Genomic DNA, 25,000 nt, shown 5'->3' on the forward strand with positions numbered 1-25,000 from the left:
AGGAGTGGACGGCATAGTGAGCATCCAGAAACGACGTTCTCAACGTCTCTGTCCATACCAGGCCAGTACACCGTTTGTCGGGCCCGTCGCTTGGTGCGCTCCATCCCCTGATGACTGTCATGGAGTCGCTCTAGTGTTTCTCGGCGGAGGCTGTGAGGAATAAGAAGCCTCGGCCCGTAAACCACCAGGTCGTCGTCTACGGCCAGCAGACTGCGCACCGGCCAGTACGTACGCAAGCGGTGATCGAGGTCGTGGCAATGATCAGGGAAGCCCTCGATGATGACGTTCTTGAGCAAGCAGTACTCCCCGTCTCTTGCTGCTGCGGCACGTACCATTTCCACAGTCTGATCCTGGAGTGGTGCTAAGCGGACGCCGTCCTCATTGGTGGCAGATAACGCTGAGATGACCGCTGAGTGGAGAGGGTCGAGGTCACCAGAAGTAGCAGCATCCTCTTCCTCCACTGGGTCCTGTACTGGAGCACGTGAGAGGGCGTCGGGCACACAGTGTGTCGATCCCTTTTGCCAGCTTGCTGTGAAAGAATACTGAGCAAGCTTCTCCCTCATGCGCTGCAGCCGCAGGTTCTCTATTTCTCCCAACAACTTGCTATTGAGGAGAGGTATCAGCGGGCGGTGGTCGAGCACTAGATCGAAGTGAGGGAGTCCTTTCAGGTAGGTGCCACATTTCCTGACTGCCCAGACGATTGCAGCCATTTCCAACTCTATTACTGCATAGCGGCTCTCTGTGTCTGTAACAAATCTTGACCCGCATTGCACCATCTTCCACTGGTCACTGTGCTTCTGCAGGAGAACGAATCCAAATCCGTGCATCCTTGAGGCGTCAGTCTGTAGCATCGTTGGTAATGATGGGTCGAAGTATGCCAAGACAGGTGGGCTGACGAGACACTGTTTCACCTTCTCAAACGCCTCTTCATGGTTAGGAGACCAGCACCAACTGTTCTTCGGGCGTAAGAGATCTCTGAGGGGTTGTGCAGCTGCAGCCACAGCAGGAGAAAAGCTTCCAAGCTGGTTTGTAAGACCCATGAATGATCGTAAGTCGGTGATGTGCTGTGGTCGTGGGAAGTCAGAGATTGCCTTAACTTTCTTTGAGTCTGTCGTGTAGCCTTGTCCAGAAACAGAGTAACCACAGTAATCTACCACTCTTTCCGCGAATGTAAACTTCTGTGGGTTGAGAGTGATGCCGTGCTGGTCACACCGCCGCACAATCTGAATGACATGGGCTAAGTGCGCACTGTAGGTGGAGTCATAGGCCAGGATGTCGTCCACGATCTTGATGGTGTTAGGTATGTCGCCGAGAGCTTGGTCTCCTCGACGGTTATACTCGTCTCCAGACGAGACGAGACCCATAACCGCTCGCCGAAACTTGTACCGACCCCAAGGTGTTATGAAGCAGGTTAAATCCTGGTCTTCTTCTCTAATGGGGACTTGAAAATACCCCATCTTGGCATCAAGAGTGGTGAACCAAACTGCTCCGGTCCCGATCGAGGCGATGGCGTCATGAGGTGAGCGCACTGGATACACGGGCCTCTTCACGTAACGGTTGAGTCGTGTCAGGTCAACACACAGCCTTACACCAGATGTCTTTTTTGGGACAGGCACGATGGGGTGGCACCATGCCGTAGGGTAGTCCACACTCTCGATGATTCCCTTGTTAAGCAGCTCTTCCAACTGGCTCTTAATTTCTTCACGCCAATTGTAAGGGATTGTACGAGATGCTGTTACGGCGAAGGGTCGAGCGTCGTCTGTCAACTCGATGGCCATGGATCCACCAGCCATTGCACGTAAACCTTCCTTTGCTTCGAAGACGCTGGGAAAGGCCTTGATCACAGCAGCAGCGTGCCCCGCACGCTGCTGTGGCGTTGGGTCGTAGGAATGAGGCCAGCTGATCACTTCTGTGGGCGTAGATAGAGGTGGCTGCGAGGCGGTCGGGTACTTGATGGAGCTGTTGCCGGTGTGCTGTTCTTCCCTGCGTAGCGGTCGGATTTGAGCCGGAAAATCTTCGGGGAGGATTCCGAGAGCGATGGAATCGTACCAGCTAAGCAGCGCCCCCTTCACCTCCTTCACCACGCTCACAACAGTCTCAGCTTCCCTGTCGCCCAGTTGCAAGTGCGACGAGAAAGTTCCTACACAGGTGAGGGGGTGATTACCGGCAGCATAAAGTCCATCACCATCAGCGGGCGCCAAGCTGGAGGGCGGGATTCCAAGGAGTGTTGCCGTGTCGAGGCCAATAACGGTCGTTTCGGCCCCAGAGTCAGGAGTCCACGTAATCTTGTCTCTTCCAGCGGGATGTGTGGCGGTAATGAGCACCTGGGGCGCAGGTCGAGCCGTCACCGTCTTTGTGTATACGCCTGATAAGAGCTGGTATACACTGGCACTGGCTCCCCGCCTCGGGCCTGCACCGCGATGAGGAGAGACAGTTGAGGAACTCCTCGAAGCTCCTCGTCGTTTCCTCACTGTCTGCTGACATACACTCGCAAAATGCCCTCTTTTCCCGCAGTTACGACACACTTTATCTATTGCCTGGCATCCCCTTTTGTCACTGCGACAATCTTTGCCACAACGATAACAGCCCGTGGGGCTTGAGCCCCCGAAACTGCCCTTCCTGTAGTTCGAGACAGCGTTCACACCATGGCTCGAAGAGTGAGAGCCGCCCCTTAGTACTGCACTACACTGGTTAGCGCTCTCTGATGCTCTGCAAATATCTATGGCGTTTTCAAGGGTGAGTTTCTTGTTTTCCAGCATGCGTTTCAGAGCCACTTCGTCTCGTGTCCCAACGACAATTCTGTCACGCAGCTGATGGTTTATGCACTGGTCGCAAAAGTCACAGAAATTGGCGATTTCCTTTACAGCACATAAAAAGTCGTCAAAACCTTCTTGCGTTTCTTGCACGCGGGAGTAGAAGTCTCTTCTATCCATGATGATGTTGCGCTGGCTTCGCAGGTACTCACACATTGCATCGAGGATGGTTCTTAACTCCGCGTCTCTCGGTAAGCTTATCCCGTAGCGAAGTGTACGGGTCCACTCGTCGTCTAGGACAGCAGCGAGTGCCGCCCTCTGCTCAGCCAGGGAGAGACAGTCTATCCTGGCGAGGGTTACGTATCCTTCAAACTTATGGCGCCACGTGTCGAACTCACGTAAAGATGCTGACGCCGTTAAGTGAGGAATGATGGTGGCGGACGTCGGGAACCTCGCGCCCTGGGTAGACGTGCTGCGGGCTGTGGTTTCGCCTTCATTGCTCGCCGTGGTGCGACTGGGAGCTTGTGTCCCCACTCTCTCCAGCAGCTGGGTTAAACGCTCCTCGCGAGCCTGACTCTGCTCCGACTGTCGCGCTAGCAGGGCAGCCAGCGCCTCCAACTGCTTCTCCATTCTGCGCCGTACCCACTGCAGCCTTGTCCTGATCCTACTCACTGCGCCATGTTCGACTCTTGACCAGCAGGGGCACAGGAAACGCAGGTAACAGTGCAGGTGTTTATTCACAGAAGGTGTGAACAGAAGGCTGGAGGTAGGTGATCTCCCGGCGCCAGGCCGCGCACTTCAACTTAACACTTATGACTGAAGCCTAGCTCGTTCACTCATACACGTATTCATGCCTCACACAAGTCTCGCTCATTCACTCGTTCACACAACTAGCTAACAACCACACACTCACCCCTGTCAGTCAGTCAGTCAGTCAGTCACCGCTCGCTGCCTGGTACTCGTAAACCAATCATATCCGACCGTCAAGTAACACTAAGGCGGAACCACTAGTAGTTTTAACCAGGATTTTCGTCCTAGTGTATCTTGTCACTAAGAGCCACATCGCCGCCGCCGCACAGGAGCCCCGCGTGCGTCACATCCGCGTCACATCACAGAGCGGAGCGTCATCGCCTCTCTACTAGACTGTCGGCAGCCAGCACGCAAGGCCGAGCCAGTCCCGAGGCGGCGGCGGAGGTGGTGGTGGTGGTGGTGGGTCTGCGGTGTCAACGTTTTATGTGTGTGTGTGTGTGTGTGTGTGTGTGTGTGTGTGTGTGTGTGTGTGTGTGTGTGTGTGTGTGTGTGTGTGTGTGTGTGTCCGTTTAAAAGTATGTACTAAGAAGAAATGCTCATATTTTCTCTCCATTAATTAGGTCAATCATTTTTTGTCTCTCAATGTACTTTCTATGTAAAAGAGAGAGAGAGAGAGAGAGAGAGAGAGAGAGAGAGAGAGAGAGAGAGAGAGAGAGAGAGAGAGAGAGAGAATAAGGTCAACATGCATTCTTGGCGGATGGATTCATGTCCATTTGAATGCATGGAGAGTTGTGCTGATGCGGTTAGAGTGGAAGAGGAAGAAGAAGAAGAAGAAGAAGAAGAAGAAAAAAAAAAAAAAAAGAAGAAGAAAAAGAAGACAACTGGAAGAATAAATGAAAGACAGGACATGAAGAGGAGATGCAGCAGTAGTAGTAGTAGTAGTAGTAGTAGGGTAAGCAGCACTCGAGGTCAGCCTGTAGAGGAAGTGCGGGCAAACGGCGGGAGGCGGCGTGTAATCAGGCAGCGGAGGGTGTAATCCATCGTATAATTAGCAGAGGAGCATAGTGCCGGCCGCCCCGCGATTACCTACCATTCACAACCCCATGACATCTGGAAACGACGCCAAATAGGACGATATAACTCAGACAGGTTCTTCTTCTCGTCCTCTTCATCTTCCTTTTTCTTTTTCCACTTTTTTTCATGCTCTTCCCCCTTCTCTTCCTTCGCTTTTCCTTTTTTTCGTTTTTTTTATCCTTCTCGTTTTTTCATTATTATTAATATTATTATTATTATCATTATTATTATATTTTTTTATTTTCATTATTATCCACTCGTTCTCTACCTCTTCTTTTTTCCTCCTCCTCCTCCTCTCTAGACGCATTTTCAAATTCTTCTTCTTATTCTTATTCTTCTTTTTCCTCCTCCTCCTCCTTCTTCTCCTTCTCCTCCTCTTCCTCCTACCCCTCGTCTTCTTCCACACGTAATCCAATACTCCTGCCGAACAGTAATCTCACTCCTCCTCCTTCTCCTCCTCCTCCTCCTCCTCCTCCTCCATAGTATGACTACAACTCCGTTCACGCGATATTTATGACTCCAAGCGAGGCACATAATTGGCGTTACATTTTCACAGAATCATTATCTACACTCTTATGGAGGAAGAAGAAGAAGAAGAAGAAGAAAAAGAAGAAGAAGAAGAAGAAGAAGAAGAAGAAGAAGAAGAAGAAGAAGAAGAAGAAGAAGAAGAAGAAGAAGAAGAAGAAGAAGAAGAAGAAGATGATGATGATGATGATGATAATGATGATGATGAAGAAGAAAAAGAAGATGCTGATGATTGCGAAATGATGGTGATGATGATTACTAACAACATAACGACAACAACAACAAGAAGGAGGAAGAAGGAGAAGACGACAACGAAGAAAATGGAAGAGGAAGGGAATGAAGTAAAGAACAAGAACTCGTATTGAACAAAACTGGAGAAGACAAAAAAAAAAAAAAAAGACGACAAGAATAGAAGGAGTCGCAGTCTGAGGAGGAGGAGGAGGAGGAGGAGAAAGAATAAAAGGATGTAAAGGAAATAACGTATCAGACAACACAAGAAGCAATAACCCGCTCCTCTAATTCCACCTTCAGGTATTCATGCTATTCAGTCTGGCCTGGCGACACGTGTACGCTTCCGCGGGATCCTTATTATGACCTTCACCCGACGAGAACGAAAAAAATGCAGTATCAATACGTTTCCAGCCAGACAAGAACAGAAGCAATAGCCGCCTGCCATTTCTAACCAACTGCAATTCCACCCGTCAGTTACTCCAGGACCTGTCAATCTCGCTCCGGCAGGCACGGGAGGCACGGCAGCAAGACGAGTACGACTGGGAAGTCCTGCAGGAGGAGCTACACTCGCGCTTCCGAAGAATACTTAGTGATGGCGGCAGACGCAGCGACCAATGAGAGCACGAGGTGGCGGGTGGCGGGCCGTGAGTGGCTGTCGGGCCGCCGCTTTCGCTGATGGACACGCGGAGCAATACCTTAATCATTGTTATTACCGCCGACCCCAACCCTTCATCCGCTCCGCCGGCAACACATCATGGACGGGGATTATAGACGCCTGCCATTATCTCGGGGCTCATCTCAAAAACAGAGGGAATATTGCGCTTGGTGTGTCCGCAGTACGAGGCGAGGGTGACCCGCTGGACGCCCCGACGCAAGGCCCACTGTCCCTTGGCGCGGTTTCGGGAGGTTGCTGGAACACTCACTCACTCTTGGTGCACCGACACACCTTGACAAAATGAAGTTCTGCCCAATCATGAGGTCGATGTTGCTGCGTCTGGGGGAAGGTAGATGGCGGGACTGCATGCGAAAGGCGGTTGAAAGTGATGTTTTCGGGGAATTTGTGAGACGTGGAGGGTGAGAAACATTCCGCGCTAGGAAATGGTAGCGGGACATGGATGAATGGATGGATGGATGGATGGACGGATGGAGTGATGAATGGATGGAGTGATGGATAGATAGATGGATGGATAAGTAAGGGACCCGCGCACCGACATCTCGATTACTGCCTTGAGTTTTTGTGGTTTTTCGTCTTTCTTTTTTTCTTTTTATTTTGGTGAGTGTTTTAGAGAGAGAGAGAGAGAGAGAGAGAGAGAGAGAGAGAGAGAGAGAGAGAGAGAGAGAGTTATAGTACGACCTAAAATAACACGCTTTAACTGTCTTTTGCATTATAATCCTCCTCCATTAATTATTAAAATTTTATATGTACATTTGAACCAACAAAAAGGAGTATCAAGGCACCTTACTAGATTCACAATTCGTCTTTTTTTAGAATCTCTCTATCTCTCCATCTTTCCTGAAACAGAATATTGAACGAGCTTTTCTTTCCTTTTTCTTTCTTTTTCTTTTGTTAGTCACACTCCTTAACATAAAAAAAAACAATAAAAATTATAAATTAAGTGTACTGTACATTTTGAAAACCAAACAGAACGAAGAACAAAAAAAAACAACTCTCCTTTAACAAAACTAGCTAATTAGTTTATTAATATTTGAGCAAGGTAAATAAAAATGCATATCATGTAAAAAAAAAAAAAGCTGTTAGGAACCAAAAGTTATTTCTGCAGAACAAGTTTTCGAGAACCGAGCTAACTTTGCAAAAACTTTCAGAGCCAATTTACGACTATATGTCAATACGTAGTTGAGAATAATAATAAGACGAGAATTATGACTTTAAAAATAACTAAGTCATTCATTCATTTCAACAAAGAACGATGACTTTGTATAGCATCTTCACATGTAACACAAATAACACATAACTCAACAACAGGCACCACTTACACACCCCATGGCAACACATCTTTCTTTTTATATTTGTAAACACTGAAAACACACCGGCAAATACACGCTTCACTACAGTGTCCCCATAGACATGTATTTCCCACTGTAGGTAAACACACACAATGAGACAAGCCCCGCGACCTGTAACTCAGTGCCTGATGTAATAACACTTTCCTGTAGAGTTTGTAAACAGAGCGAACAGCCACCGCCAAACGCACCAGACGCGCCGCCTCACAGACCCGCGCGCCGCTCTGTTTACTAACACCCGGGGCACACAGGCCGGCCGGGGCAGGCATGACCTCCTCAAACTGTCCCAAACACTCCCCCGTCTGCCCGGCCGCTTTGTTCCATATCAGGTTGTGTCTGTTCCTCCACTAGTGGGTCCTCAGCCTGCCAGTGTGTTCCCTCCCTTGTCTCTGAATCAAGGGGGCTTTGAACAGTCGTGGTCACAAGTGGAGTAACCTGCACTCATTTCTACAGTTTTCTTTTTTTTCCCCCATCTGCTAAGTCCTCTGTTGTGCTAGTAGTCTCCTTAAGAAGCCTGACACTTGGCAGACTCACGAAGAAGAGAAACTCATTGAATACTGGACATGAATGCGGTACGTTACTCGACTTCTGACTGTGACTATACAGTACTTCCTGTCATCGCCGACACACGTGCAGGTCAAGACAAGTACAGCAACACACGCCAAGCACTGACCTGTTTGAACTGCTCCTCGAAACTCCAGGACTGCTGACTCTGGTGGGGCTCGGGCGTGTGGGAGGGCGTGCGGGCGCCGTTGCCCGAGGAGTCGCGAGAGCCAGCCGAGCCAGGAGTGGGCGGCATCTGTGTGGTGGGCGGCAGGCCGACCGTGCTGGGGATGAAGGGCAGGTGTGGCCCGGGCGGCACCAGCGAGGGCGGCCCGCCGCCCCGCATGGCGTTCATGAGCGCCTGTGGCGACGACAAGAGCGACTCCCGCTGGCGGTGCAGCGCCTCCGCCCGCAGCACCAGGTCGCGCGAGTCCTCCTCCCCCTCACCGTCCTCCTGCGGCAGACACACACAGCGTCAGCAAGACACGCCATTCACAGCACACACCATTTACAACAAGCAGCACAAAAGCCACACAGCACTCGCAGCACACATCACCCAAGCCATGTGACACTAATGCCCCACAGCACCCAGCCATCACAGCATTCACAATATACAGCACTGATGGTAAACAACACACATACCATGCAACACACACAACAGTAATGTCAAACAGCACTTACAGCACACAGAGTAGTTATACGACACACACACACACACACACACACACACACACACACACACACACACACACACACACACACACTACTGCTGCAGCTGCTAGGACATGAATACCAGGACATCAAAGAGAACAGCCAGCAGCACATAAAAGCATCAATTACGAGGCACACAAAGAGATTCTTAAGGCCAGACAGGTCTTGTTTTCACACCTCCCCGCGACACCCAAGCTCTTACTCCACACCTTCCACTCAAATTACATCGAATTATACTAACTTACGTACCTCTCTCTCTCTCTCTCTCTCTCTCTCTCTCTCTCTCTCTCTCTCTCTCTCTCTCTCTCTCTCTCTCTCTCTCTCTCTCTCTACGATATTCACCACCACCACCACAAACAGCATCCTACTCATCATAATCATCATCATCATCATCATCATCACTATCTTTCATTATCACCATCATTCACTATTATCACCCGACCAATACAAGCAATAGTCATCCATCACCATTCATCACCACTCTCTCATCATCAGTCACCATTATCATCACTACTCTTCATCATCATTATCATACATCACCACCATTCATCACTAATCATTATCACTATTATCGCCATCCACATCTTCCTTTATAACTAACCTAGTTAATTTAATTTCTTTGAACCTAAATAATATCATCATAATAAATACATTCTTTCTGCTCTCTTACCTGAAAATAAATAAATAAACAAACAAATACCTCAATAAATAAATTAAATATATTTCCCAACAGACGGATAGATAATTCTCATGTATAATTTTCCTCACTTTTCATTTCTCAGTTTTCCCTTTCTTTATTTTTCTATTGATTTCCCCTAAGTCAATAATAAAAACATGAAAATTGCTCTCTTTACTTATATTTACTCTGACTTTCAACTTCTCATCTTAAACTAATGAAATTAAACAAACACTCGGTACAAAAACCCAAATACAAACATACATACACACATACATACATACATACATTAACACGAATAAACCTCTACTTGGCAACACGAAGGTGGCGAAAGTGGTGGGGAGAGCGAGAGGGGAGGGAGGAAAGAAGAAGGAAGATGATGAGGGGAAAGAAGAGAGAGAGGGGGAGGAAAGAGAGAGGATCAAAATGTACTATTGGTTGTGATGAAAGAGGGAGAAGGGAGTGAAGGAATGGATGATGCTGAGGGGAAAAGGGAGGGAGAGAGGGAGAGGTGGTGACAGAGTAAAGGGGACGGAGGGAGGTAAGGGGAGATGGGAAGGGAGGACAGGAGGAGGAAAGTTAATGTTAGGGACGATGAGAGAGAGAGAGAGAGAGAGAGAGAGAGAGAGAGAGAGAGAGAGAGAGAGAGAGAGAGAGAGAGATTATAATGAGATATCAATTCTTCTTCTATCCTTCATTATCTTTCTTTCTTAAAATCAATATACACACAATAATCACTTTGAACCATTAACATCCACTTATCAATACTCCTTTTCCCCCTCCTCCTCCTCCTCCTCGTTCCCTCACACACACACACACACACACACACACACACACACCATCAACTATACATACAATACCACAAACATCAATACTTCTTCTCTTCTTCCTCCATCTTCTCTCGTAACGACACTTAATTTTCTCCTCCTCCTCCTCCTCCTCCTCCTCCTCCTCTCCTCCAACACCTCGCTCCCTTTCAGAGACGAGGGCAGTTTTTACAGTCCCCCACGAGCGTAATGAAAGCAAAATAATATCCCACGGAAGATAAAAAGTAGAATGGACACAGGCGCCGATATATTCCCGAAAAATTAGACAGTTTCTAAGGGGGAATGTTTGTGTTTACGACGCTTAAACTCCGCAATTCACGTCATTTATTTCATTTATTTGCTCCACGTTGGCACACTGACTGAAGACAGCTTGGTGTGATGGAGCGGTCTTTTCTGTCCAGTTGCGCTCTCTCTCTCTCTCTCTCTCTCTCTCTCTCTCTCTCTCTCTCTCTCTCTCTCTCTCTCTCTCTCTAGTGTGTTTGAGGTTCGTATTCTCTCATCAGGACTATTTTCAAAGGCCAGTGAGATGATAAATTAGGTTTTCATAGCTTTTTCCAGAATAATTACGTAGAATCTTTGTTAAACTCTGACTAGAATCACGAAAACATCCTTGAAAACCTTTACCATTTCCACAAGAGCCTGTCGAGGGAACGTACCGAAACATTTCAAGATCACGTACCAAAGACTCGTTCGTGTGCAGCCCAGCCCAGCCAGTGAAGCCAAGGCAAGCCAAGTCAACCCCAGCCAGGCAAGTCCCTCACATATATTCGTCCCCCGCTTTAATAAATAGCTCATCCGTTAACATTAGTTTATTCATTTGCTTTTGATCCCTTACACATTCACGTCATGCCGGTGTCCATGACGGTGCACTCGTAGCCGCTGCGCCCCGTCATTAGGCGTCGTGTCCTCTCAGGGAGTTCGTCGCGGGGCGCTTAGTTGCCGGCAGTTGCCACACGCACTCGCCTCTCTACCTCTCGGCTTCTCTCCTTCCCGTTCCCTCGCCGCGCTCAAGATCAATCACTGAAGGTACAGTCGCATGCAGTATTCATTTGGCGCTCACAATAGCCACTAAATCATCGGCGATATTGACGAGTCATGCTTATAATGCACACTACAAGGCCCGTGTCCCAGATGGAGGCGCATTACTCACCGGGAATATAAATAAAAATCCTCACTTTACAGGTCGGCCGCACATCGCGTGGCCACAATAGTGCAAGGGACAAATGCATCGTAATATTAAATAAACGCGCAGTTAATATCAGGTGACTATTGGCTAAGGACGAGACCTGCTGTGAGGTACTGACGCCGGCCGCCCAACCTCCGCCAACCATCACACACACACACACACACACACACACACACACACGACCTGCGCGGCGTTCAGACTCCAGACGACCTGAATCGTCAACGCCCTAAAGTAGAAGACTAACGACAATCCAATACGGGCAGGACACGCACCTCCCTCTTCATCTTGGCCTGCAGGAGGGTGTGGAGGCGGTCGTACAGGTTGTGGCCATTATTATTGTTATTGTTGTTGTTGGGTGAGCCGGGCGGGGGAGTGGAGCCCAGGCCACCTTCCCTAGCCGCTTGGCTGAAGATTGAGGCTGCGGACACTTGCTGGCGGAGTTTGGCTAGAATGTCCTCCCCTTCGACGACTCCCCCGCCCACGCCTCCGTCTGGCTTGAGGGGACTGTCGCGGCCGCCCATCAGACCTAGACTGTCCTCTTGCTCCATGTCTGACACGCGCTCCTCTGTACCAGACTGCAGGGATAGACAGAGAAAGTGTGCGTTACTTACTGTATTGAGAGAGAGAGAGAGAGAGAGAGAGAGAGAGAGAGAGAGAGAGAGAGAGAGAGAGAGAGAGACTGTATTGGTGCTGTGTGTGTGTGTGTGTGTGTGTGTGTGTGTGTGTGTGTGTCAGTATCACAGTCACAACAATATCAAGTAAAATATACAAATTATCATCATCATCATTATCATCATCATCAACATTATCATTATCATTATCATTATCAACATACATTCCGCACACAGAGTGAAAAAAAAGGAGGACGACGAAAACGAGGAAGACGAGGAGGAGGAGGAGGAGGAGGAGGAGGAGGAGGAGGAGGAGGAGGGAGAGGAGGAGGAAGAGAAGCACCACGTAAACACAGCCACGCCAAGGCCAAACCAAGTTAATTAACATCATTATAACCACACCAAGCGAGAGGGACAAAGCTTTCTCTCTCACCTTTGCCTAATAAGTAATGCTTCAGACTGAATCCATCATTTCTATCAGCATTTCTAGTCTTTGTTATGTAGTATTAAACCTTCTAAGCACATTTTTTTTATTCATTATTATTTTCAGGAAAGGGGAAGGAAGGAAAGAAGAAAGAATATTAGAGTTACAAAGGAAAACCAAATAGCAACAGACACTCTGGCTCTTGCAAGGCTGTTTGGGAACTACTTCTGACTAGCTACTGTACAGGGTAAAGAGACAGGACAGTGAAGCAGAAGGTTCCTCCCCATCCACCACTCCCTCCTGTTTGTACTAGCATATATGGAAATAGTTGAGGAAGCGTCTTGAGATATGAAAAACTACTATCATGAAATTTTAATAGGAAAGGATAAATGGGAGCAGAAAAGATGAAAGGAGGAAGAGGAGGAGGAAGAACTCTCAAATGGCACCTCTATAATTATTACCTTGAATAAAATCTAGCATAACAACAAAAATATGATGGAAGTAAACTGTAAAACTCACCCCTTCCTTCTTCACCCCTTCTTGCCTTTCTCTCTCCCTTGCTTCCTTCACAAACATATATGGTGCCTCATTTCCGTCTACCCTTCCATATTCCCTGCCTCACTTACTCTACAATGCCCCTCTCTCCCTCCCTGCCTCACCTCTGCAATGCCACCCTCCTTTCCACCCTGCCGCCCTCCCTGTCTCACTCACAAACCTCATTCGTCTGTACAGTGCCTCCCTCCCTATCTCCCTGCCGTCCTTCCTGCCTCACCTTTACAGTGCCTCCCTCCCTGCCTCCCTGCCACCCCCACTCAGTGCCTGGACGGAGCCCCACACGGTACTGTCTCCCGCCTCCCGCTGTCATGGCATTTTATCTCCAATATCTATCTGTCATGTCCTCCCCCTTGGCGCACCCTAGCCCTCCACCGCCCCTGCGTTCTGTCAGCCGCCCCGCAGCTCCGGCCTGATCCATCCCAGCCCACATACAGCGATTACACGAGAAGTCCGCCCGATACCCCGTCACCCTGTTACCTTCTCCATCATGGTTATTTTTTTAATGGAAGCCCAATCCACATTTCTCTTCTCTTCCCTTCCCTTCCCGCACCGCCCCACATCGCCCCAAGCTTCGTTCTCATCCGTATCCGTGAGACCGAGAGGGGATATGTTTTTATTTATTGTTTCTTTTACTATTATTTTTATTAGTGGGAGAAATATGTATAATGTAAATGAAAATATGTTTTGTTCTTAGGTTTAAAAGTTATTAAAAGTACAAAGAAAAGCGTTGGTTTGTGATTATAAAAGAAGAAATAGTAGGCAAAAAAAAAAACCTTAGATAAATTCATTACTTATTTTCTTAATGTATCTTTTATTGAATTACTTATCTATTGGAGTTTTTAGTGAACATAGAATCACCATTTTCATTATAAATTTCATACGCACAACAAAATATGCATCCAAAATACCACACTGCCGTACTTTTCTGGAAACTATCCAAAACTCATAATTACAATAAAATAAAATAAAACAAAAGCAAGAAACGAAATGGAAAAAATTTTACTTTCCCTCCTTCCTATGACTTGAGCAGTTGCCAAAAAGGAGTATGCCTATAGAAATTACTCAGTCTTTTTTTAGAATATCCTATTATGTGCTTATTTTTTGGGAAGCAGCATATTGAATTGACTTTTTAAAATCTCCATGTTCTTGGTCAGACTCCTTGGAAGATTAAAGTGAAAAAATGAAAATAAAATAACAAGAAAGGTAGACGGGTGGAGGGTGAGAGGGGAAGAGGAACTAAAGAAGTAAGTAAAGAAGGAAATGAGTGTAGTGGAAAGGAGAGAGAAAAGGAAAGACAGGAGACGCAGAAAAGGAGAGAGATAGGGAGGGAAAAAAGGAAGAGAAAGAGAGAGAGAGAGAGAAGCAGGAGAGAGAGTAAGGGAGGAAAGATGATAGAGAGTGTGGCTGCAGGCAATGAGAGAGGAAGGAAAGAAGGAAGAGTGCGGCAGGAAGGAGGCAGGGAAGGGAGGAAGGGATAGGTAGGTGGCAGCATCACGAGGCGGCGACTTGTCCTGGCCAGAGAGGCGGTGCAAAGCCTGCATCTGTACACGCGTTCCGTCATTGCCTTGGTCACGAATACCGGCTAGACAGGAAAGGAGGAGGGGGAGGAGGAGGAGGAAAGGATAGACAGTTCACGACCCATCCTCCACTTCTCCCTCTCCCTCTCCCTCTCCCTCCTGCCGCTGTCACTGGTTCGCCCGCATGATAAATACAAACAAAATTCATTAATGGTTGGACTGTGTTGCCTTCCCACAGCGGGCCGGAGGGTGACCCGCCGCCCACTTTATCAAGGTGACAGCCGCCCACAGCCCGCCCACTGTCCACTCCTGCACTAACTCCCTCCTTGCTCTATCCTCTCCCTTTCTCTCCCTCTTTCCTAATACTCCTCTTCTCCACATCACCACTCCCTGCATTGCTCTACTAAGAATCGTACTTATTTTTTTCATTATGTCTCAAAGAAACTGGCAAAGGACGCAAAATGGAAGGGATAAAAGAAAAAAAGAAAGTACCACTCCCTGCATTGATATATTATGATTGGTGTTGTGTGTGTGTGTGTGTGTGTGTGTGTGTGTGTGTGTGTGTGTGTATCAAGGAGACTGGAAATGGGATGCCAAGTAAGATTTTAAGAAATATGCTCAACTTTCAGTCTCCAAAAGTCAAAGAAATGCAAAAAGTGTCGGTTAGTTTAGTTCCAGAGATTGTGTTATATCCAATACCGTCACTATGTTGACTTTTTTCTTTGTAATGAGAAGCCGAAATTATGATTGATGATATGCAAGGAATGTTGAGAATAATACAATTGATTTTCGTATGCATAAGTTGAAAAATTATATACAAAAGTTACCTCAGAAGATTTCCCTCTGCCTTCTTATTTTATCTACTTGTCATTTTGTTTACTTGTTTGTCTGTTAGTTTTTATGTCTGCATCTGTCTGTCTACCTCCTTAGTGAGCAAGCTTGTCCAATACATGCATATCTTCTATCTGTTTTTCTATTTTCCTATCTGTCTGCCCGTCTCTGTTTACTATTCTGTCTGTCTTCCTATCTCAGAATACAGGGACCGTGTTGCATCGATATTTTCAAGAATAACTCTCTAAACAAACTGACGAAGTGTGATCATACTTTGACACATTATTTCAGACACTCCGGTAATTGTTATCACTAGAGTCCGCTTCTGTGGATCTTCCTTCCTATGACTTAAATTCTTACAAGAAGAATGTTTCAAGACACTCACCCTCAAATTTTCGATGATTCTTTTGACATTAATTTTGGGGTAGCACTTCGGTGGGCCTTTTTTCGCTCTTTTTTTTTTTTTTATGTCCTTATCCAGACAACCTCTTACATACAAAGAAGAAAAACAGGAATGGACAATAATGGCATACATGTCTGATATGTACCTATTTTCTACCTGTCTTCCTGCCAATCTGCCTGCCTGCCCTCCCTCCACATCGCCAGCTTGCCTCTCTATCTCCGCACAATAAGGTGACGGAAGAAGGTTAAGAGCAGCTCTCCAAACTCTCGTAAACAAAGAGTCGTAAACAGAGAGTTCCGGGTTAACTGCATGCACGCGATGGAAACAGAACAATGTTATGTGCATTTCCCTAACAAATGATTATGGAAGATGCAACGAAAATATTTAAAAAGAAGCTTTTTTTTATTATTATCATTATAGACAATTTCCTTCAGTTGACTGTGTCACGTGTATATATGTATTTAATTAGTCACCCCTTTCTTATAGGCCTACGCGCCACTTTCTAATAGACAATACCCTCCTGGCCAGACACGTGAGACATCTATATTATTAATAGTACCTTATTTGATGCAGTCCTATTTTAAGCTAGACGTATATCTCAAATTAATTCTTATTATTTTACCTTGTATATATTGTGAAAATGTATCTATGTATTGTTAAGTTAGTAGTTTGAGTTAGCTAGCTAGGTTATGAGTCATTAAGGCAAGAGCAGCCGAGACTATCCCCACTCCCACGGAAGAGGCAACTATTTTACATTACTTGTTTGCTATTCCCATACCTAGTTATATGTCACTTCACTTCTTGTGACCTTAAAACGATTGTAACATCATCCTTGGTTCTATAGTATTTTTATATATGTAATAATATTCTCCCCTTGTACTGCATTGAGTTCTCGACTACTCTGGCCGGGATGAAACTGGGTCACGGGGGGTGGCCGCCGACCCAGGAAAGGCGCGGCTGGGCGCTTGCTCTCTCTCTCTCTCACTCGCTGCGGCCTGGGCAGGACGTTCCTCTCTCATCCTCCCTGTGCTTGCCGAGAGCCGCTTTGGTAACCACGTGGTTAATAGTGATAGTCAGGAAGGTGGGTTCGTGTTCTTGACGAATTCCTCCTCTTAGGACATCCTTCAATTGTGTTAATTGTGTTGTGTTATCGGTGTGTCTTTTACCCTGAATAGACGGTGTTGCTTAAGCTATCGTCGTTGTTTTTTCTCATCAATCATCCATTCCCAACTACACATTTTTTCTTGTCACTGCGTGGAAGATCGTGGTGATCCTTGTTCGTCTCTTCCCCTTATTTACCACGGAGATCAGCTATAGAACGGTGGAGAAGGAGGGTGTCAGGGTAGGTCAGCTCCCGACACAGCAAGTGGTAAGTCTCGTCGTCTTAGAGGAGGAGTAGGGGCGCAACAAATGGGGGCCTGTCCGGGATGTGATTTTCTTGATGGATGAATAATATAAATCAGTGCTTCGGTTATCCACTTTTGATTTTGTGAGTTGCTGTACTGTATCATCCCATGTGTTTTGGGGGGGTAGTCTACTTGGTGCAGTGCTCCTTTATCTGTGTTCTCCAGTGTTTTTCAGTAACTGTATTCTAGTATTGTTGGCATTTTACTTTTTAGCTGTATCATTCTGCTTCTCTCATCTGGTGGCTGTGCAGCTTAAGTTTTATCCCTTTAGGGACCAAATCACTTCATATTGATATCATTTCGTGATTTCTACTTGTGTTCCTTTCTTTGTGGCTGTTCCATTAGCTAGCTAGTTAGTTGTTCTAGAATTCTATTCTTTATTAGCAAACATGTTGGATCTGGAGGAGTTTATAGAGAATCCCTCAGTTGGAGCTCTTGTGCCCCTTCCAAAGAGTCAGTGGGCCCGCTTGGCTACCCACTTCCAGCTGGAAGTCAGGGCCTCGTTCAACAAGGCTCATCTTCAAAATATCGTCCTCGAGCATCTAGTCGATGAAAACATATTTAGCCAAGAGGAGGTAGAAGAAGCCTTCCCTGCATTCATTGGGGATACTGAGGGGGCCAAGCTCAACATCGAGAGGGATCGGATCCGTCTGGAACTCCTGAGAGAGCAAAATAGGGCTCGGGAGATGTCCCGGGATGATAAAGCTGAGAAGTACGTCCCTCCCTTCTGTGAGAAAGACCCAGAGGATTTTCTTTCGCAATTCGAGAAGAATGCCTCCATACATCAGTGGCCTCTCCATCGCTGGGCCCCACTCCTCAGCAATGTCTTCACCGGGGCAGCTAGACAGGCGTACACTGCATTGACAGCCGAAGAATCCCGTGACTACTCTACAATCAAGTCCACTGTCTTGAGGGCCTATGAGCGTGTCCCCTCGCACTACAGGAAAATCTTCAGATCCACTCTCAAACAACCCAACCAGACTTGCGTAGAATTCTTCAGGGAGAAAATGGCCCAAGCAAAACGCTGGGTAGACAGTGAGGGGGTTGGGGGAAGTTATAAGAAACTTTTAGAGCTATTTGTGTATGAAGAAGTGAAATCCAGCATGCCTCCTCAATTACAATCTTATCTGGAGGGGCTGGGAAAGCATGACCTGGAGTCTGCTGGACCAGCTTCTGACCACTATCTCATATTAAACCCAAATGTTCATTTCAGCCGCAAGGTGCCTCTCAGTCAGTCAGCCCTCCAGCCTAACTCCACTGTCATGGGATCCAGGGAATCGGCCTCCACGTCTCATCTGTCCGGACGACCCAGGTTCACCCCATCTGCTTCAGGTGAGTCTGCTAATCGAGATGTGCGTACGGCTGGTTCCACTTCTAACAAACTCCCTACCAATCAACTTGGCTGCACCTACTGCAAGAGGCCCAATCATACTCTTGCCACATGTTTTCTTGTGAGCCGCTGCGCCTATTGCAAGCAGACGGGTCACCTTAAAGATAAATGCCCCAAAAGAGGAAAGTATAATGCCAGCCCCGCTCTCTTGGTTAGCAAGACTAATGATCCTTTGGTGGAGCCGGTGTCCCCATCGGGTGATATTCCTGCTTTGGGCAAGGTCCATAATTTTCAGAATATTTGTAATAATGTCCCCTCTGATGTTCATGAATATTATAAACCATACTGTTTTAGTGGTTCAGTGTCTCTGCATGGTGATTCCCAACCTTCTATACCTATTACTCTACTCAGGGATTCGGGTGCTCTCCATAATTTTGTTTTGCGGAAGGTAGTCCCTCCTCTCTCACAGTGCCAGGTAGAAGGTTCCTTACGGGTCAAAGGGCTCTTCTCTCAGGGTGAGGTACCCCTGTGTCGGATTTACCTGCAGTCACCTGTGGTGTCTGGTTACATCACTGCCGGTATAGCGGACGAGCTCCCAGTGGATGGAGTATCTCTGGTGTTAGGGAATGTGACGGTGGAAAATATGCCAGGCCAAACAGCTCCCTCGACCAACCATGGGAACCCACCTGACCCTATGCCACCCAAGGTATCGCCTGTGTGCGTGGTCACGCGTAGTGCCAGCCGCCGCATGGCTTCCAACGCTCCTTCAGAGCCACACCCTTCCAAGACGACCATAGGTAATACTGTAGGCCATGACACCCTCAGCCCGGAATTTTCCCTGCAGGATTTTTTTCAACAGGCTGGTAAGGAGCCAGATCCCCCTGAGTCCTCTCTAAACTCAGATCCTGTGGTGCATTGTATTGAAGGCACCCCTGTAACCCGCTCCACTCTAATTGCGGAACAGGCCAGGGATCCCCAACTGAAGGTGTGCTTTGATCACGTTGTTGACCCCTCAGAGAGAGATCATCTTCCCCGTTGTTTTTATCTGGAGGGAGGAGTTTTGATGAGGAAGTTCCGCCCAGCAGATGTCCCTGCAGATCACGACTGGCGGGTGATCCACCAGGTTGTTATTCCTAGCTCCTTGCAGGGAGATATATTAAAATTAGCACATGATGGGGTAGGTGGTCATCTGGGAGTCAGGAAGACCCACCATAAGATATCCATGCACTTCTATTGGCCCTATCAGAAAAAATCTGTGGCCGAATATTGTAAATCGTGTAGGATTTGCCAGGTGTCGGGCAAGCCCTGCCCAACCATTAACCCCGCTCCCTTGCATCCTATTCCAGCAGTGGAGAGATTCCACCAAACTCTAAAAACTATGTGCCGTTCCTTTGTTTTAGAGACAGGGAAGGATTGGGATGAAGGAATCCACCTCCTCCTTTTTGCCATCAGGGATAGTGTTCAGGAGTCCCTAGGATTCACTCCCTTCCAACTCGTGTATGGGCACGAGGTCAGAGGTCCCCTAAAGGCCCTCAAGGAATGCTTCCTTGACGAGTCAGCGGCCATGCCATTGGCTGCTTACGTCAAGCGTTTCAGGGAGCGAATGTGCATTGCCCAACGAGTTGCCTCAGAAAATTTGCAAGGGGCACAAGTGAAAATGAAGGCTCATTATGACCAGACCCACAAGGTGCAAAGCCGTGAATTCCACCCTGGTGACCAAGTGCTAGTGTTCCTACCCCTCCATCTAAGTCCCTTCCAATCAAGGTTTTGTGGACCATATAAGGTCATTAAAAAAATAAATGAGGTGAATTATGTGATCAGTACACCAGAACGTCGGAAGAAAACCCGACTGGTACATATAAATTTAATTAAACCATTTCATACCAGCAGTGATACTGAAAATAATGCGCCTCGGGAAAGCCAGTGTCTTTTAGTGTCGAGTGGCCATGAGGAAAGCGTTGATGCGGTAGTAGACCCAGTGTTGCGTAACTCTGAGGTGTTGCAAAACCCCGGAGAGAAACTGGCTCACCTTCCGTCGGAACAAGCTGCTGAAGTGCTACGTCTGCTGCAGGAACATCCGACGCTCTTCCACGACAACCCCAGCCTCTGCCCTCTGCTATGCCACGACGTCGACGTGAAAGGCGCTCCTCCTATCCGTCAGCCACCCTATAGGCTGAACGCCGAGAAGCGGGAGGTCCTTCGCCAGGAAGTCCAACGGCTGCTGGAGCAAGGCCTCATCGAGCCGAGCCTGAGCCCCTGGGCGTCCCCAGTAGTGATGGTGCCCAAATCCAACGGGAAGGTGCGGATGTGTGTGGACTACCGCAAAGTCAATGCGGTAACAGTCCCAGACTCTTTCCCTCTGCCTAGGATGGACGACATCATCGACGACCTGGGGCGGGCGAGGTACGTCTCCAAGTTCGACCTCCTCCAGGGCTACTACCAACTTGGCCTGACGGAGAGGGCTTCCCAAATCTCGGCCTTCATCACTCCAGAAGGGCTCTACCACTTCAAGGTTCTCCCCTTTGGCATGTGGAACGCCCCTAGTTCCTTCCAACGCCTTATGAACCATGTAGTGATGGGCCTCAGTGGTGTAAGGTGCTACCTGGACGACCTGGTGGTGTTTAGCGATGACTGGGGACAACACCTGCAACGCCTTCGTGACCTCTTCCAGCGCCTCACTGCAGCCAACCTCACCATCAACCTAACAAAGAGTGAGTTTGGACATGCACAAGTCACATTCCTTGGGCATGTTGTGGGTCAAGGCCGAGTCCTACCAGTGAACGCCAAGATAGAAGCCATCACCCAGTATCCTGTGCCTGACAACAAAAAAGCACTGATGAGGTTCCTTGGCATGGCCACCTACTACAGACGCTTCTGCCCAAACTTCTCCACTGTGGCAGCCCCTCTGACAGATATGCTCAGCTCGAAGAGGGTGTTCGCCTGGACTCCAGACGGTCAGCATGCCTTTGCCACTCTAAAGGCCCTCTTGACTGACACTCCTGTTCTGAGAGCTCCCGACTTGCAGAAGCCGTTTGTCCTACAGGTGGACGCCAGTGACCTGGGAACTGGTGCCGTACTCCTTCAAGAAGGTGAGGACAGTATTCTGCACCCCATTGGGTACTACTCGCACAAACTGAAAAGTGATCAACGAAGCTATGCAACCATTGAAAAGGAAGCATTAGCTCTCCTCATGGCCCTCGAACATTTTAAAGTGTATATCGGTCAATCACGGCTGTTGGTTTTAACAGACCACAATCCCTTAACATTCGTAGAAAGAATGAAACTGAAAAATTCGAGGCTGTTGCGTTGGTCACTCACACTGCAGCCTTACAACATTGAGATTCGCCATATACGGGGGAAGGAAAACCTCGTGGCGGATGCGTTGTCTCGTGCTCATTAATAAATTATATTTTATCCATATCCCATTTTGTACAAATTTAACTAAGATTTAAGGTGTAATCAATAAATTAACAGTGAGCTACTGTACTTAAAGCAATATCATTAGATTTAAGCGTTTCACTGTCTGCGCCATCTCAACGCTTTCCTTTGGGGGGAGGTGTCACGTGTATATATGTATTTAATTAGTCACCCCTTTCTTATAGGCCTACGCGCCACTTTCTAATAGACAATACCCTCCTGGCCAGACACGTGAGACATCTATATTATTAATAGTACCTTATTTGATGCAGTCCTATTTTAAGCTAGACGTATATCTCAAATTAATTCTTATTATTTTACCTTGTATATATTGTGAAAATGTATCTATATATTGTTAAGTTAGTAGTTTGAGTTAGCTAGCTAGGTTATGAGTCATTAAGGCAAGAGCAGCCGAGACTATCCCCACTCCCACGGAAGAGGCAACTATTTTACATTACTTGTTTGCTATTCCCATACCTAGTTATATGTCACTTCACTTCTTGTGACCTTAAAACGATTGTAACATCATCCTTGGTTCTATAGTATTTTTATATATGTAATAATATTCTCCCCTTGTACTGCATTGAGTTCTCGACTACTCTGGCCGGGATGAAACTGGGTCACGGGGGGTGGCCGCCGACCCAGGAAAGGCGCGGCTGGGCGCTTGCTCTCTCTCTCTCTCACTCGCTGCGGCCTGGGCAGGACGTTCCTCTCTCATCCTCCCTGTGCTTGCCGAGAGAGCCGCTTTGGTAACCACGTGGTTAATAGTGATAGTCAGGAAGGTGGGTTCGTGTTCTTGACGAATTCCTCCTCTTAGGACATCCTTCAATTGTGTTAATTGTGTTGTGTTATCGGTGTGTCTTTTACCCTGAATAGACGGTGTTGCTTAAGCTATCGTCGTTGTTTTTTCTCATCAATCATCCATTCCCAACTACACATTTTTTCTTGTCACTGCGTGGAAGATCGTGGTGATCCTTGTTCGTCTCTTCCCTTATTTACCACGGAGATCAGCTATAGAACGGTGGAGAAGGAGGGTGTCAGGGTAGGTCAGCTCCCGACACAGCAAGTGGTAAGTCTCGTCGACTTAGAGGAGGAGTAGGGGCGCAACAACTGTTTTTAAGTAATATTGAAACACAAGACAGAGAAATTTAAAATATGCAAAAATTTTTATTTACAACAACAACAACAACAACTGCTACTACTACTACTACTACTACTACTACTACTACTACTACTACTACTACTATTACTACTACTACTACTACTACTAGAAATAAACGCGTAATGAAGAACCACTTAAGAAAATTTGAAGAGACAGTAGTAAAAAAAAAAAGAATAACGAAGTATAAAATAATAAAAGGAAGACTTATGTACATGTACCAAGAAGAAAACAATAGATACGCAACTGGACAAAAAAAGAAAGAGGAAACAGATTGAATGAAGCGACAAGGCAGAAAATTAATGAAGTTCGAAGCAAGAAGAATAAGAATTGGATAAAGAACAAAAAGACAAGAAACAAATGCATTGAGTTAAGATAAACGGGGGGAGGGAGAAAGAGAACAAAAAAAGGGTGAGGAATAAAATGTGATGAAAGAAAAGAAAACAGTAATAAAAGATAAGAAATTAGTGACACTGGAATATATATTTTTCTCAACCAACTCTTACTGACACACACACACACACACACACACACACACACACACACACGTACTATTACTATCTCTACCACTACTACTACTACTACCACCACCACCACCACCACCACCACTACTACTACTACTACTACTACTATATTCACCACCACCACCATACTACTACTACTACTACTACTACTACATCCACCATCACCACTACCACTACTACTACTACTACTACTACTTCTAGACACACACACACGCACACACACCACGCCCTGTTCCCAGAAAGTGATATCTTAAAGGGAGCGCCATTAAACACAAGAGCCATAAATCTAATAATACGATTTAATGGCGCTATAAAAGAATGATCAGGCAGCTGGAGACGGCTGGCTGGCTGGTTGGCTGGCTAGGAGGGAGGGAGAGAAGGAGGAACTCAAAGAAACACAAAGAAAGAACAAATTGCAACATTCCCCCGGTTCTCCTTAATTAAAGAGAATGTCATAAGCTATTCTGTTCAGTTTACAGTAAAAGACGTGGGTTAGTAAAAGTGAGGGAAGGAACAAGAAGGAGGAAACTAAGAGGAGGAAGAGGAGGAGGAGGAGAAAAAAGAAAAAAAAGAAAGGGAGGTACTTTGAGAAAAGTAGTAAGGAAAGGAAAGAGGAAGAAAAGAGGAAGGAAGGACGGAAACAGCGGCAGCAGCAGCGGCAGCACCGGCAGCAGCACCAGTAGTAGTAGTAGTAGTAGTAGTAGTAGTAGTAGTAGTAGTAGTAGAAGCAGCAATAACAAGTCTTCTTATTTTTCTTATTCTCCTTCTCCTTCTTCCTTCGTTTCACATCATCAATAAAAAATGGCGAGAAATAAAAGAATAATGACACTGGAAGAAAAAAAATTCAAGTCAGTCGAGATTCTGGTGTTTTCTTGAGCCATTTCATGAAAGTCACCTTTATGAGAACAGTGACCGCTGCTGAGAGAGAGAGAGAGAGAGAGAGAGAGAGAGAGAGAGAGAGAGAGAGAGAGAGAGAGAGAGAGAGAGAGAGAGAGAGAGAGACAACCTTAGTGTTCAGATTTCTTAAGCAAACTTTACTTCTCATCAAAAAAACGTAAGAACAAGAACAAGAACAAGAACGTGAACAAGAACAAGAACAGGAACAAGAGCAAGAATTAAGAAAGAAACAGACAATAAGAAAAGCAGAATAAAAAGGAAAGCAAAAGACGAAAAATTAAAAGGAAAAAAGCGAGACAACAAATACAGAATGCAAGAGAAAACTAAAAATTGAAAAAAAGAGTATACAAGACCGAATAATAAAGAATATATAATAAAAAAAAAATCAAAACAACACAAATTAACACAAGGCAGACTATGCATCAGTAACAGAAAATGGAGACAGCACAACAACCACCAGCCAATCGGAAACAGCCAACAGGAAATAACAAACAGCCGAAAAACTGAACGAGGAACGATGGCAGAGTAGACAGAAACCCAATATAAAGTCCATCAATTTTCTTCTCTTTCTTTCTTTTCTCTCGTTTCGTCTCGTCGTTTCCTCTCGCGGTTATTGCAATTAATTATC

At 46.6% G+C, this 25,000-nt stretch overlaps 1 protein-coding gene across 1 annotated transcript in view; it reads right to left on the reverse strand.

Moving 5' to 3' along the window:
* The window catches only part of LOC135106885 (uncharacterized), a 175,160-nt gene that overhangs the window by 123,279 nt on the left and 26,881 nt on the right, over window positions 1-25,000 (reverse strand). The window contains exons 2-3 of the mRNA XM_064016258.1: window positions 11,571-11,873; window positions 8,029-8,352 (exon numbers count right to left, since the gene is read on the reverse strand). Coding sequence (XP_063872328.1) covers window positions 8,029-8,352; window positions 11,571-11,873 — 627 coding nt within the window. The remainder of the gene's footprint in view (window positions 1-8,028; window positions 8,353-11,570; window positions 11,874-25,000) is intronic.

Source organism: Scylla paramamosain, chromosome 14 (assembly GCF_035594125.1).
Source record: "Scylla paramamosain isolate STU-SP2022 chromosome 14, ASM3559412v1, whole genome shotgun sequence".
Lineage (NCBI taxonomy): Eukaryota > Metazoa > Arthropoda > Malacostraca > Decapoda > Portunidae > Scylla > Scylla paramamosain.